Consider the following 16,456-nt stretch of genomic DNA (forward strand, 5'->3'; position numbering starts at 1 on the left):
TATTACCTCAAAGAATATATGGTAGAGTAGATATTTAGTTTTCTTCAAAATTTTATTGTTTTGGTTTCACTACAGTGTTCTTTCTGGAGTTACTTGCAGGGTTAATTAGCTGAAAACGTCTAGGCCGTTTTGAACAATGAACTATGATTGCTATATACAACGAATATCACCTTTTTTTGCCAAACATAATAAAATTATTCATCAAAACTAGAAAATTGAAGATATCACAAAATGAACAAATCTGAGAGTGGTCTTCCTGTATTACCTATATGTATAGTATCAAAGCAATCAGTCGAAAATATCACTTTTTACCAAAAATATTCTTTAAATATAGAGAATTGAAGATATCATTATGAAATAACAAATCTGAAAGCGGCCTACCGGAGGTACCTATATGTATAGTATCAAAGCAATCCAACTTGCGGTTTTCAACAAGAAGTCGAAAATATCACCAAAAATCACAAAAATATTTATCAAAATTAGAAAATTTAAGATACACATGTATCACGAAATGAACAAATCTGAGAGAGGTGCACCTGTAGTACCTATATGTATAATATCAAAGCAATCAGACTTGTGAATAAATCACATTTATTAGTCATATCAGCAATTATTCATTTCTATTACACTATTTTTTCAATGACTCGTTCTTCATATTCTCAATTTCCCTTGTCCTAAGACGTCTCCTCAATATTTTCCCGCTTGCAGATTTAGGAATCTCTTCAATGAATTCCACTCCGCCTCTCAGTTTCTTGTGTGGGGAGACTTTGTCTGTTAGTAAACATTAAAATAGAAAACACAGTGGGGATGTTTTCATTTAGTTTCATCCAGAACATATTAAACAAAATAGTGCAATCTCGATCACAAGCCACAATTCATTTTAGAATCATGTTGTATTTCAATGAGTAAATTGATAAAACAAATTGATTCCCATATCTAAATCATGGTGCTCACATAATGTATCGCAAGGAGTGAACAACAGTGATAATAAAATTAAAATCATTTGCAAAAAAATAGTTACCTGCTATGAAAGTTTCTACATCCTGAGGAGAGAGTGTTTTGTTTTTTGGCACAACAAATGCTTTGGGAAGTTCGCCAGCGTCTTCATCCGGTTTAGCTATCACTGCAGAGTCTTGAATATCTGGATGCGTCAATAACAATGCTTCCAATTCTGCTGGTGCAACCTACAAAGGCAACATATTTAGAGGAGTCATTAACAATGCTTCCAATTCTGCTTGTGCTAATTGCAAAGATGACATATATAACATCAAAACGAATATTCCTATTTTGCTTGTGTAACCTACAGAATGAATATTTTAGGTTAGTCAATAACAATGCTTTCAATTCTGCTAGGGCAACTTATAAAAATGAATTATTTGGGCGAGTCAGTAACAATCCATTCAATTCTGCTAGGGCAACTTACACAGATGGATTATCTGGGCGAGTCAGTAACAATCCATTCAATTTTGCTAGGGCAACTTACAAAGATGGATTATCTGGGCGAGTCAGTAACAATGCTTTCAATTCTGCTAGGGCAACTTACACAGATGGATTATCTGGGCGAGTCAGTAACAATGCTTTCAATTCTGCTAGGGCAACTTATAAAGATGGATTATCTGGGCGAGTCAGTAACAATCCATTCAATTCTGCTAGGGCAACTTATAAAGATGGATTATCTGGGCGAGTCAGTAACAATTCATTCAATTCTGCTAGGGCAACTTACACAGATGGATTATCTGGGCGAGTCAGTAACAATGCTTTCAATTCTGCTAGGGCAACTTATAAAGATGGATTATCTGGGCGAGTCAGTAACAATCCATTCAATTCTGCTAGGGCAACTTATAAAGATGGATTATCTGGGCGAGTCAGTAACAATCCATTCAATTCTGCTAGGGCAACTTACACAGATGGATTATCTGGGCGAGTCAGTAACAATCCATTCAATTCTGCTAGGGCAACTTACACAGATGGATTATCTGGGCGAGTCAGTAAAAATGCATTCAATTCTGCTAGGGCAACTTACAAAGATGGATTATCTGGGCGAGTCAGTAACAATCCATTCAATTCTGCTCGGGCAACTTATAAAGATGGATTATCTGGGCGAGGCAGTAACAATTAATCCATTCAATTCTGCTAGGGCAACTTATAAAGATGGATTATCTGGGCGAGTCAGTAACAATCCATTCAATTCTGCTAGGGCAACTTACAAAGATGGACTAGTCAGTAACAATGCTTCAAATTCCGTGATGTGACCAACAAAGATGGTCTATTTGTTGGGTTAAATAAATTTGAAAAGCCAATTTACCTGAAAGCCTTTATATTTTATGATTTCCTTCAATCTGTCCACAACGAAGAAATGACCTGTATTGTCATAGTGACCAATATCACCTGAACAAGAGAACTAAAAAAAATCAGTTTTGAAAAATAAAATTATAATTTAGCATTGAACATGGAATAACCTGCAATGCTTCCCTTGTGTATGGCAAATGAACTTAGTACTCTAACCAGAAAAAAAAACACAGCAAGCTACTCCTGATAGGGAATACAACTGACTTAATCCTGGGGATGTCAAGAAGGTAGCTTGCTCACTATACCTCTGATTTGTATCCATGTGGAAATAGTGGTTAGTCCACAAGATGACTGCGGTAACTTGAAATTCAGATTGTGAGATTGTCACCAAATGATAAAGCTTACAACATATTGTATCTCCTACCTCAGAGGCCAAAGTGAATAAAATTCATATAAATCATGCTGCAGCAACTGGACAGTGATAGACGAGCCTGAACTTTATGGAGGCATTGAAGGCTTCATGTCCAGTGCAGTGCTTTACTATGTTCCCTATATTATTCATATGTGTCAAGGTTGGCATGTTCAGCCATTTGTACATTCCTGAGAAAAAGTCAAGAATTTGAAAAAAACTTATACCACATTGTGACAACTTATAAAAAAACATCTGAAAAAACCAAGTGAAGGCGGTACACAGATCTGGTGTCCACTGTAGCAATATGCAGTAGAAGAGGCATTCATCTCTGAAACAGCCACAATGGTGCACGTGCTATCAGTGTTATTGACAAGTATTTCTAGAGTGCTGCAGATTTGTAATACACCAGTCACTGTCACTGATGAGTTTCATCAGTGTAAAACAACATCCTGATGACGAAATCTGTCACTTGGTGCTATAAAGAGAGATTCCAAAAGGGAGTCAGCAATGGTGTTGTGTATTCTTCCTAATGTGCTTGTTCTATATGCAAGAATCTTCACTGGTGACTGGCACTCCCCTATTTTGTGGGGTAGGATATGGTTGTAAACCTTTCTTCTACTGTTTGATATTATTATTGTTATTGATGTTTGTTATTTTGCTATATTCATTCAGAGCCATTCTGTTTGAAGATCCTTCAGATGTTTCCTTCGCCATTCATTCAATGATTGGCTAATGACTTTGGACATGTCGAACCTTGGGCATTCTGACTATAAAGTGTTTAATGATCTAACACAGCATCGCATCTCAACACTCATCTGTTAGTCTGATGGGTACATGTATGTCCATAAGTGAGCCAACCACATCTTGAAACCATAGTGACCAAAATAATGCAAGTGTGCAATGCAAATTCCATGGCAACTCATGATATTGATGGTAGTGGAGTCAGTTCTTGATGTACAAAGTTGCACATTCACTGCACTGAACACGGTTCTGAGCATGGGCCGAAGGCTAGAACTTTGAACAAGTATACAATCCCTCCAACCACAAACCTTAGTAGAGGCTGACTGTCTGGATGCATTGGAATAGCGCCACTAGAAAATCACTTGGTTGAACACACTGACTGGTTTAGAGGTGTAGTTCATCACTGGTCTGAAGTTACCTGATCATGTGCTTTCAGTATGGTGCATTATGCACCGAAAAGAGGAGCAGACCTCATTACATGATAATTGCACACTTGTCGTTCAAAGCTGTGACCTATGCCAGATTTATGTTCACCTGTTTTGGATTCCATACCATTGTCAGGTGACTTATATTTGTATCCTCACTATACCAATGATGGAGAAAATTTGTTTGTAGTAGCCCTCCTCTACTGACCCACACACAACTACAAACATTCGCTCACTGGACTGTGTGATGGAGTACTGATGAAGGCGTTCAGGTGCAGAGAGTGTAACAATTCCATCCTGACTCATGTGTTGGTAGAAATGGGTACCTGCCATCTTTTTTTCTTAAATTGTTTGAAGCAATGTGAAACATTGATGCAGTGGTTCCAAACAGGTCGAGGTAAGTATGGAAATAACCGACTCCACAGCACTCCACTATTTATATAATGCTGATTCGATGGCAGGTTAAGACAGTAAAGTGATGTGTACAATTTCAGTAGACGATCATGTGAATACCAGCAGGACAGGGGCAACTGACAGTTATAAATGCAGTCGGTTGTCTAAGGCAGAGTATGCAAGTATTATTTAATCAATAATAGATTCATGCTTTTCTCCACAACACTTATTCCATAATAATAATAATAGCATGAATATCCATTAGCGTCATAGAATTAGAAATCTAAGCAGCAATTTGAGTGACAAGAAACAAGGTCGAATTACTGTAGGCTCAACTCGTAAAGTAATGGCAATGTATATTGATATTCGGTCCAATTACCACATTTACATGGAGACAGATGAAAACATGTGCGACATTCATCGTGTCTATCATTGATCAGAACACACAAAAATAATGATTTGGGTTTCAGTTTTTTTTAAAGCATCCTCTCCACTCTCTATTACATCATCCAGTACAAAAAATGATGCTGATCCTTCAACCATTACATTAATTATGCTAATTTAAATCACCTGAGTGGAGCCATCCATCTTTGAGAGTTGCTTTTGTTGCCTTCTCATTTTTCAGATAGCCTTTCATCACATGTGGACCACGAAAACACAGCTCACCATTTTCACCAACACCAAGAGTTTCTCCGGTTTTGGTGTCAATGACCTGGAAATGAAAACATTACTGATTACTATTTCAATTAAAGTGGGGGAGTCCTCACCTGCGCACGCGTCAGTTGGCCATAGCGTGCCATTGTTTACAAACACGCGTCTACCCATGAGCCTTTGCGTTTTTAGCGTGGTTGTTATTGTCGCTTGGGACTCAATTCCCGTGCGTGCGCAGGTGACGACCTTCCCGCTTTAAACACTACTTTACACAACATCAAGGATTACCATTAAAAAGTGCTACATGTTTTATTTGATGCAGTACAAAATGGAGTTTACAAATATGTAAGTTGTATGGTATCAATGTTGGTGGGGGTCATACAATTATGGAATTTAAGATTATGAAATATTACCTTTGCGTCCGAGTTTGCTACCAATAAGCCAACAGATCCAATATGAAAGTCGTGGTGGGCCGAACACATAGTAGCTATGGGACTGGTTTCTGTTAATCCATAAGCTGTATTGATATATATTAATAGGCTAGACATTGTGAGGATGGATATGGGATTGAGTTTTGTTAATCCATAGGTCGTATTACTACAAGGCTATAACAGTCTATGTCGTTAAATTTCACTAAAATTAACCTATTAACATCCATTCAAACTCAATTGGTATAAAACATATATCACGCAAAAATGTCTGCAAAATCCTGTGTCAAAATTGTCGATATAGTGTACTTCATTTATAACACCAATTCCATACAAAAAAAATAAAAAAAGATGCACAGTAACACATTACCTTGCCTAAAAAAAAGTGTATCATTCTTCAGCCGTTTCTTGACTGCATTAATAACATCACCACCAATAGGAGCAGCTCCAAACAATACAAATTCTAAACTAGACAAATCATACTGGTCAACTAGAGGGTGTTTGGCCAGGAATACCATTAGTGGGGGCACAAGCATTCCATGGTTCACCTAGCACAAAAAGAAATTCAAACCAAATAGGATTTAAAGGTAACACATCCTGGTACTGATATATGACATTGAAGGTTACACTTCCTTATACGAATCTACATGAATATGGATTTTGGTTATAAGTTATACACACCGAAACAGTGGCAAATTAAACAGTGTGAAAGAACGTGAATTGAACTCATAATTACCTTGTATGTTTCAATAGTTTGCAGGAATTGTTCGGGCTCAAACTTTGGCAATGTGATTAGCTTAGTGCCAAGTTTAAGACCATTTGAAAGGATAACCGCCATGCCATAAATGTGAAAAAATGGCACAACCGAAATTAGAGTATCACCGGCTTTGAAATCTAACAGTCCCGGAGATCTAAAAGAATGTACAATGATTATGTTTTAGTTTCAGATATCAGAGTTGTTAATACGTGTCATTACAGGAAATAAGAGATTTATTTATTATAACATTATAACATTAATTTATAGCTGAGAGATACTGAGAGATACGATTTGTAAACAAATATAGACATGTCGCCACTGAGACATACTAGACGAGTATCCAGGTGATGAATGTACAGGTGTAAACCAATTGACACAATAAACGGTGTGACGTCATTGGGGATTCTGAAGGTTCGATCGTAGATTTCCTCGTGTTTCTGTGCCAGACCTTATCTGGTTGGAAGTGTCCATTATTAGGCGATTTCAGAATCTGGTGGGTGGATCCACGCACTACGTAACCATAGCTGAGCTAGAAATTGGCATTAATGTCTAACGTCTAACTGGAAAAGCAACTATGTGATACAGTTGGAATATCGATGCTTCAACTTGTGAAATTCAACTTGCCGTTTGCATTGATTCACCTGGGTGTCCAACAATGACAATTACTGTATTGTTTCTACCATTTGCAAGAACGTGACATTTGTCAGGAGATTTAGATGCCAGACATTCATACACTCTCTTTATAGTTAGTCCCCGGTTATTACTTTATCACTTCAAATTAATGTTTGAATGCACCTCTACCAACTCTTTTTGATTGGCAATCATGTAAACTCTTGTTTTTTGTGTGTGAAAATTCTTATTACATGGGACAAAGATAATATACATCTTTTGGATTTTGAGTTGACGTGGGTCTCTTGCAACACATACAATTATAAATTTCATTGTTGGTTTACATGATATTCAAAACCACATTGCAAATCACCAGTTACCCTCAACTGCCTGGCAGAATAGCGAATAAAACACATCTTACTTCATTTGTTCAATATTAGCAATTAGGTTGTGATGTGTCAACATAACACCTTTAGGTAAACCAGTTGTACCACTTGAATACGGCAAGGCAACAACGTCTTCCATTGGGTTAATTTGTACATTGGTTGGAAAATCTGATCCATCGTCTTTCATTAAGTCAGTAAACGGTATACATCCTCCAACACATTCATCTCCTATCACATATATACCCTGGATAAAAAAATAATTTAAAAAATAATTCACACTGCCTACCACTTATATAGGTCTATTACATTATGAAATAGCTGTACACGAAATGATCAAGTACAACTTTATCTCCGCCATACTCAGACCCGAGAAAAACAATACGTTTATTACAGGGTACTACCAGATACGATGTCGCAATGATCACTGATAGTGCAGCCGACTGTACTATGATACGAACCTTGACAGGATGTGTTGTTTTCTTTGCAGCATCTTTGGCTTTATCACTGTTATCAGTTGACGTCACGATCCAGGTCGCTTTACAATCATTCAACTGATGCATAAATTCATCTGCAATTATCCAACATCCGTTTTAACAGTTATTTACTTAATACCATTGCAATGTGTGTCGATTTTAGATTACTCCTTAGCTTATTGTTCTATTTTCACATCACTCTCGTTGCCGTTTTTGGAGCAGAGTCTAGTACTGTAAAATGACTAATTTTCACTGGGTTTAAATTTCGTTAATTTACCATTTCAGGCATATTCGGTGGGTTTTAAATTCACGGTTTTATCACTTAGATAATGTGTTCTATGCTAATTTTTACATATTCACTGGGTTTTAATTTAGCGCATTTTCCAGTCAGGGAAATAATCTTACAGTATTCAGAGGAACTTTTGGAGATTTTTGCCAGCAAACACAAGATTACTGTATAACATTTAAAATTGTCAATTTCATGGCCAGTGAAGCATACACAATGCAGTCATAAAAACTAATAGAGTGAACCGCAATTTTCTCAATATTTCGTGTGAGATATAGCAAAATCGAACTCAGCTTATTGATTATATATATATATGCACACAGTTATTGACGACAACAGCAACTATGTACAATTACATGTACAACAACATCGACATACAAAGATCCTCGTGTACCTCACTATCTAAAATAACAGACAAAGTATAAACGTTTATTTTGAGCGCCAAACCCCACTTTTGCCACTATCACAATTTTTTAAACCGAATAACTTCCCTTTTTCATAATTTTTCCAAAATGTTGATCGAAACTTGTAGCCAATAGAAAATTATGACTAATTGGTCCAAAATTATTGAAAAAAGTATACAACACAAAAAAATTGGAAACATTTAGTCAGAAAAAAATATGTCAGCTACATGAATTAAGTTGCTATTGTGAACTCCCTAGGCTAATGGGAACTGACTCTCACAACAAGCACCGGAAGCACGCGGATTGAATCGGTAACGATCGGGAGGCGTCGGTTAGTTGTGTACCGCTGGTGATTTCGCTGGTTACGGACTGTTTTCTCGTTAATTGCGCATTTTCACAAGCCCAAATACATCTCAATAGACTCTATATAGAGAGTTCTAACAACATAACGAAGGCTGAATGCCACCGTGACTTTAACAACCTCACCTGCGGAATAGAGTGGATTTACCGTGGTGATAGTTCCACCAATAGCAGCCACTGAATAAAATGATATAAAGTACTCTGGCATATTGGGTTTGAATAAAGCACACACATCGCCTTGCTGGAATCCAGCTTTACTCAGTCCACTACCGCATCTATGCACAAGATCTTTCAGCTGTCTGTAGGTGTACGATTTGTTAGATACGCCCTCAACCTGAAATGCCAGGGATGATATGATATGTGTAATTTATGACCTCAATTAGCAACCAGTTTACTTAATACTAGTATTACATTTTTGTATGTTGTGCCATTTCATACTCTCATCAAAGTACACTGAAATTCCAACAACATTGTAAAACTAACTGTTAATAACGGCAAATGGCAATTTTTTTTTTAGTTTTTGAAAATCTAGCAATTAGCTTGGATTATTTGAAGTCTAATCTGTAAAATAAAAAAAATACTTCAAAATAAATGTCAGTGTATGGTTTAGCTTTGAATCTCTGCAAAAGGTGTTGAAATGACAGGACACGTATTTCTTTCTTTTTTCTGAAACGTAAATCAAAATACAAATTCAGTCATAACCATTGTTATGTTTTGGTGGATTGAAAAGAGATGGGATGTTTGTTTACATAACCAGAATACAAAATAATAGGTTGGAGGGGTATGGGATATCTTTGTTAAGACAAGACTTTTTTATTCCTTGTTTCTCGAGTTTTTATAAGGCAATTTTTTTGAGGAGGGCGGACAAACAATTAATTCTGTTTTCCATTAGATTTGTGGGATTCTCAAAGAATTGTAAGTAAGATCATTGATCGGAGAGAAGAAATGAAATAAACTTTTATTCCATGTATAACCTTGTTTCTCATCTGCGCCAGACTTCGGTACTTTGATCATGATACTCCCACGAAAATGCAACTTGGGTTTGTTATGCGGCGGGCGGAAAAAATGAAGATAAAAACAAGTTTTTTTAGCAAATTTTTTGCACTTACAAGTCGGCGGGCGCAAGAAAATACGCTGAAATAAAATTTTATTTTTATTTCATTTTCGGCTCCTGTTCATTCGGCGGGTTCGCGAAACATGGGATAATAAAAGTCTGGCCTAAGATACTATATAGATCAATGTGATTCATCCTTCAAAATAAACCTCAAACCCTCATCCCATTCATCAAAATTGACATAACCCTTTTACATATATGGCTATCAAATCAGAGCTAGCCTATTCATCAAAGGTAATGTAACTCCAGACCTTAAACGACAATCAAAAATCTTAATCCTGTAATATATGAAACATGTTTTTATGTACAAAATAAAAATGATATGCTGATATAAGAAAAAATGGCAGACAATATGCGTGCCCTTTGCATTGTCTGGCACTGAGAAGATCCTAGACACACACAATGTTTAACATACTAACCATAGCAACACTGTCTCCATGGTGATCAAAATCAGACATGACGTACTCTGCAAGTGATACATCAGTAGGGATGGCAAGTTCTGGAAGCTTACTTTTAAGTATACCTGCAAGAAATCGAACACCAAAAACATTTTTGTTATCAGGAGGTTATTGTTACCATAGAGACACGTTCAGACACCCAATCCGTCTCTCAGAAAAATGTCAATGCGTGATGCTTTTATTATAGAGCTACTAAAATCTATATAAAATCATTGCCATATATGGTTTGTGTTCATTTGGTGATGTACACGGCGCGGCACAGTCACAGAAAAGATTAGAACAAGGATAGACAAATTCGCGCATGCGCAAGTTGTAATGTGATTATAGTATCACTTTAAAAAAAAATGCATGTTACACAAGTACAAGTATATTACTCACCACTTGCGTACGCTGTAGCACGAAACCATCTGACATTTGCTCTTCCATACACAGACGTAATGTTCACCCCATGCCTAGATGTAACGTTAATGTGGTGCCTAGATGCAATGGCCACCTCATGCCTGATAGTAGTGGACGCTAACCGTCTACTACCTATCACTGTTGTGTGCTTCAATAATTGATACGCCATGGCTGCATAAACAACGACTCTGAAATGAACGCATATATAAATGTTTAAAATAATGTATTCATGTGATGTGTATACTGCATTCTACAACGAAGAGTGAGGGACTAGCATCATATGTAAATTATTATAAAGATAATTTATTTCACAAAATACTTAAAGCGGGAGGGTCGTCACCTGCGCACGCGCGGGAATTGAGTCCCAAGCGACGATAACAACACACGCTAAAAACGAAAAGGCTCATGGGTTGACGCTTGTTTGTAAACAATGACACGCTATGGTCATGTGACGCATGCGCAGGTATCGACTCCCCCGCTTTAAAAACTGTGGTTATTGCAGCTTGTAAATTACTTTATGCCAATGGACGGACGGGGTTCTTATTAAACACAGATAGAAGTAGAATTGTACCGGATAAGAAAATCATGTTTAGTCTCACCTCGGGTCTCGCATTTCAATATTTCACATGAGCACAGCCTTCCTCCATCACAATCAAAAATTACATTTGACAATCATACAGTATTTTCAGTGCTTTTGGAAGTGAAAACTTTAATTGTCTTCGAAAGAAAACGAAAGAATAGTTGAAACAAATTCTAAAATAAAGACGCCTTGCCAAAACGTCTGTGTTATGAGAACTGGTTTAATGTTATCTATTTCTATGCAAATTAGCTTTGGTTGTCATTCCACCAATGTTGTAATACTTCATTATGAACCTTGACTACATAGTAATGTACGTTGTTTGTGATGTCCGAGATTCGACTTGTGCAATACAATCTAGCCGTGGGGCTCTGTTCACTACGTGTAATTTCGAACTGCCTTGCCGTGGTAGGTAACCCGTCTACCTACTGCTGTAAGTTGATTGCCGTGATCGTGTGTTCGACTCCTGTGTCTCATGTTGTAATATTTGTCTGATTGTTTGCATGTACAATTTGTTTTTTTAATTACATTCCTTCTCTATTGAGTTAGTTGAATCAAAGACACTAGTGTCTAGTGTCTTTGGTTGAATGAAGAAAGTACATGTATATTGTATTTTTCTGACTGGAGAAATTAAATAAATAAACACCAAATTGTTGATTGTAGACTTAAAATTCACGAAAGGGTCTATATTACTTATGCCAGGTTACCTTCTTTTTTAATGTGTGGTTCTTTCATCTTCAGTCTAGTAGGCTAGTTTTCGTTGTATGGTCAGTGGGTGACCGTGTCGTTGACTGGTTGATAATTTAGCGAACAATGGATGGCAAAACGTTAAACCCACACAAATGTTTCTTCAAGTTCCCAAAATACCATACAGTAATGCATATTTAACATATTGATCAGAAGTAGCGTTTATAATCAAAATAACAATAACAAATCGGTAACGTAACTTACGAGGAATTTTGGAAAAAATAATAAAACGCATTTTTAACAGCTTCATATAAAGTTTTTCGAAACAATATTAGGTGTACACAACATTCGAGCAGTATGGCGACAAGATCTGAACTTTGACCTACTCCAACAAAGAAGCAGCATTCAGGCGGAAAGGATCAACACAACAAACACTGGTCTTATTATGTATGGTTCAACTATTCCGCGGAGTTCTATGGGGGAATGTCGGTATAATTACAATTACAAAAGTTGTAATTAACAATAATAAGCAAACAGCATGTTTACCATTTTTAATCATCCAACGCGTAATTTTAGTTGGTGGCGACCGAAGGCTCGGTCAAATGCGAACTCAGTTTGCCAGTGGTTGAAGTTGGCCTGGTCTGAAGAGAAGTCTGAGAGAAGGTGTTCTGAATTTACTGCTGTGTTAGTCTTTGCGTTGGTATTTTAGTCTTTCTTGACTGAATACATTTGGTGTCTTCATTAAATTTGCTATTTTCAGACATGATTTTTATCGACACTGAAGCTATATGGTTCCTCCCACAGACTTGCATAACACAAACGAGCGACGCCAAATGACATCTCAGATAAAAGTCGACAAAAGCAGAATATATATTTTATCGTATCACGCCATCGAAGCTAACACCAATCGATAATATGTTTATTAAACTCTCACCAAAACCAAAACCGTAACAAAACCATTAGTTTGATGTTCTTTTCCCGGGATGTAGTCACGTTGCTCCGAACCACACATAACTCCGATGACAGCCATATTCTCCAGGTCAAACGAGGACAAGATGATGTCATTAGAGAAGGTATTCCCTAATAACTTGTTGGGTACTCCCGTAAAGACAACTACGTCGTCGTCTACTTCAGGTGCATGCGTATACTGCCCACAGTTTTTTTTTTTTAGAGAAATGTACAAATAAATGTTATTTCATATATGTAGGATGCAGGGAAAATAGACAACAACAGTAAATACTACGAAGTCCACAGCAAAATACTAATAGTAGCAGACGACCATTTCATGGCGTTTTAAAAACTGGTTTTAGCCTTTCCACTTTCCAAGTTCTAATACAGTGACGTCGTTTAGCCATGGAAGGTACTAACGTTAATACCTTCCATGGTTTAGCCAAGCAACTTTGTCCTCGATCGACCAAAAGAAAATGTCACTAGAGTTAGGTACGTTTTGGCGAACTAAATCCCGGGAAAAACAACTTCAAACGATTTTTTAATAAACATACTATTGATTGGTGTTGCGGGCTATACCTTTGTCGACTTTTATTAATGTACCAGAAATGACTAAAATGCTATCACAAAGACTAAAGACCGACACAAGAAGATCTATGTACCCATAGCTACTGTACTATATGTCGTCGATATCAGCGAATCGCCCAAATGCTGCAAAGCGAAGTCGATACAGCAACTCACGCCCTCGCTATAATGCGTTGTCGATTTCGATGACACAGGCAACAGCTGTGATGGTTTGTCGATTTCACTGACAAGCGCAATCGCTGTATTGTGTTTTCGATTTTCGCGGATCGCTGTAATGTTTTGTCGTTTGTCGGTGAAACACGCAACGGCTTTAATGCTGTATGGTCGTCCATATGTTTGAAAACAATGCTAGATTAAATCTCAGACAACCAAACGCGCGCTGTAAACAATGACCCGATAAGCATTGACGCTGCAGGTCGGCGTCTTCTACACCGATCTGACGCATATCGCGCAAGGTGTGCCGGGAGTTTGTTCAAAATTTCGAACGTTTCGAAGTCAATCGTCGATTGCCACGTAATTTAGGGATATATTAAATCGTTTCAGGGGCCTGTTTACTAAATAATGATAAATGGAACTTGTAAGAACAAACTGCAACCAAATTGCAATAACTTTACGTTGCTAGTGTTCGGAAGGAGTTCTACGCGTGATTTTATCGCGTTCAAGGACGTTCTATTTTCGAAATAGTTGAAACCGGAAATTACGCAAGTACTTTCGAACTTCAAACACAAATTTGATTATCGTTATTATGTGTTAGTGTCTGTTGTTTCGAAGATTGAATTATTCATGACATTACTATTTCACTCACTAAACAATATTTCCCTAAAATACGTGATTAAAAAGCAACTTAAATTGAAAAAAATTATTAAGTTCCGTGTATGAACACTAGTGTAAAGAGGCGGCGGAGCGCTATAAGTTCGAGCTACAAGATCTTGGCGGTTAACAAAGTTATGCGAAAGTCACTTGGTTACTTTAATCACTTTAGTAAGACGTTTCACGCCCTGAATCCGACAAAAAAGTTTTTTTTTTTTTTTTTTTTTTTTAAATATTTTTGTGCCAGGCGACAGTTCTGGACATTGAATGTCACCGTTGTCTCTCCTGACTTTTTTTTTGTATGTGCAAATTGCAAGTGCTAGTGCTGACACATAGTGCAATTTGCCACAGAAGTCATCGAATAAAATGTTTAGTAATTAGAATAAAATATACAAGACTTGCTTTAGAAAAGTGCAATAATTTCCTAGATGCCAAAGCATTATAATGTACAATAAATGACTAACTTTATAAACTTACTGGAACCTTTGTGTTCTATGACTGTCAGACGCGCAAAATCGAACCCGTTCAAGCCAGAAATAGTAATGAAATATTCACCAGAATACAAGATGAACGGAAATGTTAGGAAACCCCTTTCAGTGAAATTAGTCTTTAATGTTTCTTTCCCAACTATATTCGTTAACAGAACGTTTCTTTCCTCCAAGTTTTAGTGTATCACGTACGCCATTTCACCACTATAACATTACCTCGCAAAACATAGTCCGCGATAAGATGGTTCGTATTCATGTTTTTACTGAAGTCTGACATTAATAAATAGTTCGGATGTCACATTTGTTTCCACTTTTTGTAGAACGTTTTCAGATGTAACAGCTACAGGAAAATGGCCGTGCGTAGTGAGGTGATTGACCACAAAATTGAAGGCTGCCTGTGGCAGAGGCACTATTGCGTAAAGCGCAAAGGCCTCTGGGAAGGAGATTGATGACACATGTTTGTGCTGGGACAGCGCTTCCGGTGACGACACAACGCCCGATCCTCGGGGGCGGACATCCGGGCATTTTCACCACCTGGCAACCGGCGGCGGTGAAAACAAAGGCCCAAAACTCGCAGAAAACGGTACTTTGGGGTGATTGTTGATACTCATCTGAACAGTGCAACAAGATTAGCCCTACGTGTGTAACATAATATATAAATTTGGTTGTTCAGGATTACTTCAAAAATTGAGTTTGTGTTGTTTTCTCAAATTTTCACCGGCTCGACCGGAGTTCCACAGCAGCGCGCACAGAGCCCATAGAAATGCATGGTACAGTGGCGCGCGTCTTAGCAACGTGGAACGTCTGTGACGTAGCTCCGCCCCCGAGGATACATTGACACGCAGATCGCCGCAAACCAACCGATGAATAGCGCCACCTGTGTTGACACAATGCGCCCGATAAGGCACGCCGCATATTATTTCCGGGTTAAAGATTGAGACGCCTTAACTTAGTATGCAATATTTAGCTCCCTAAAAAATTTCTATCGCCATCGATTTTTATTAGCGCTACCGATTTTGTCAGCGCTCTCGATTGCAAGTTTAGCTGGAGCCTTACGTTACCAATGAAACTTGGCATGTTAGATACATTTTAACTCATTCTATAACAAGTACCACGCCCCAATGCAAATTTAGCGTGTCCTAATGTGAGAATTTAGCGCTGTCGAATATAAAATTAGCGTACCCAAATGAGTTTAGTGGGTACGAAAGAAAATTAATCTAGCCATTTTTGCATCACTTGGACGACCATAAACGCTTTAATGTGTTACCGACCCCGGTTGATTTACAATGTACCATGTAGTGTTCAAACATCCAATTCGGTAGACTGATCGGACCCTCACCCGGGACCGTCACAACCATTTTGGTTAAGGAATCTGGAAATCATTAAATTTGGGTACTTAAAAAAACATCACCTTACCCACTGATCAACAAAAAAAGTCCTTGTGTGCCACGTTTAGAACACTATACGTGATTTCGTCGACATGTTCAGTGCAAAGCAGCCCGGGCGGTCAAGGCCAGGAAAAGTGGTTGCAGGGTGACCTTTGTGAACAGCTCCCTCAGTCGCCCTCGTAGCATCTAATTTTGTTTTCTACGTGATGCTTAGACCACTTTCCCGGAAGTAGCGAGACTGGTGGTGCAAACATTCTCCTGCTTTGTCATGGCGGAAAATAAAAACATGTCAGATTGCTGATAGTCGATAGAAGGGAATTTATTTTTGTGACGTCGTTTGGTACACCAGAAGCACAATATTACCTGCGGAAGTTCACGTTACGCCCCA

General features: G+C 37.8%; 1 protein-coding gene across 1 annotated transcript; it reads right to left on the reverse strand.

Moving 5' to 3' along the window:
• Window positions 1-574: 574 nt before the first annotated feature.
• LOC100374282 (uncharacterized) lies at window positions 575-16,213 on the reverse strand. Its single transcript, XM_085492863.1, has 13 exons — window positions 16,097-16,213; window positions 10,565-10,773; window positions 10,148-10,251; window positions 8,741-8,948; window positions 7,550-7,659; window positions 7,127-7,335; window positions 6,076-6,250; window positions 5,710-5,887; window positions 5,325-5,428; window positions 4,831-4,972; window positions 2,306-2,388; window positions 1,022-1,184; window positions 575-771 (listed from the first exon to the last, which is right to left on the reverse strand). The coding sequence occupies exons 2-13, from the start codon at window positions 10,752-10,754 to the stop codon at window positions 629-631; spliced, it is 1,809 nt and encodes a 602-aa protein (XP_085348989.1). The 5' UTR covers window positions 10,755-10,773; window positions 16,097-16,213; the 3' UTR covers window positions 575-628.
• Window positions 16,214-16,456: the final 243 nt, after the last annotated feature.

This window comes from Saccoglossus kowalevskii, chromosome 18 (genome assembly GCF_978046115.1).
Source record: "Saccoglossus kowalevskii chromosome 18, keSacKowa6.1, whole genome shotgun sequence".
Classification (NCBI taxonomy): domain Eukaryota; kingdom Metazoa; phylum Hemichordata; class Enteropneusta; family Harrimaniidae; genus Saccoglossus; species Saccoglossus kowalevskii.

Coding starts and splice junctions, on each gene's coding strand:
- LOC100374282 (XM_085492863.1), bottom strand. CDS start 10,754: ATGGCGTATCAATTATTGAAGCACACAACAGTGATAGGTAGTAGACGG. Junction 7,660..8,740: donor AAATCCACTCTATTCCGCAG/GTGAGGTTGTTA, acceptor GGATAATTGCAG/ATGAATTTATGCATCAGTTG. Junction 2,389..4,830: donor AGATGGATGGCTCCACTCAG/GTGATTTAAATT, acceptor TCTCTTGTTCAG/GTGATATTGGTCACTATGAC.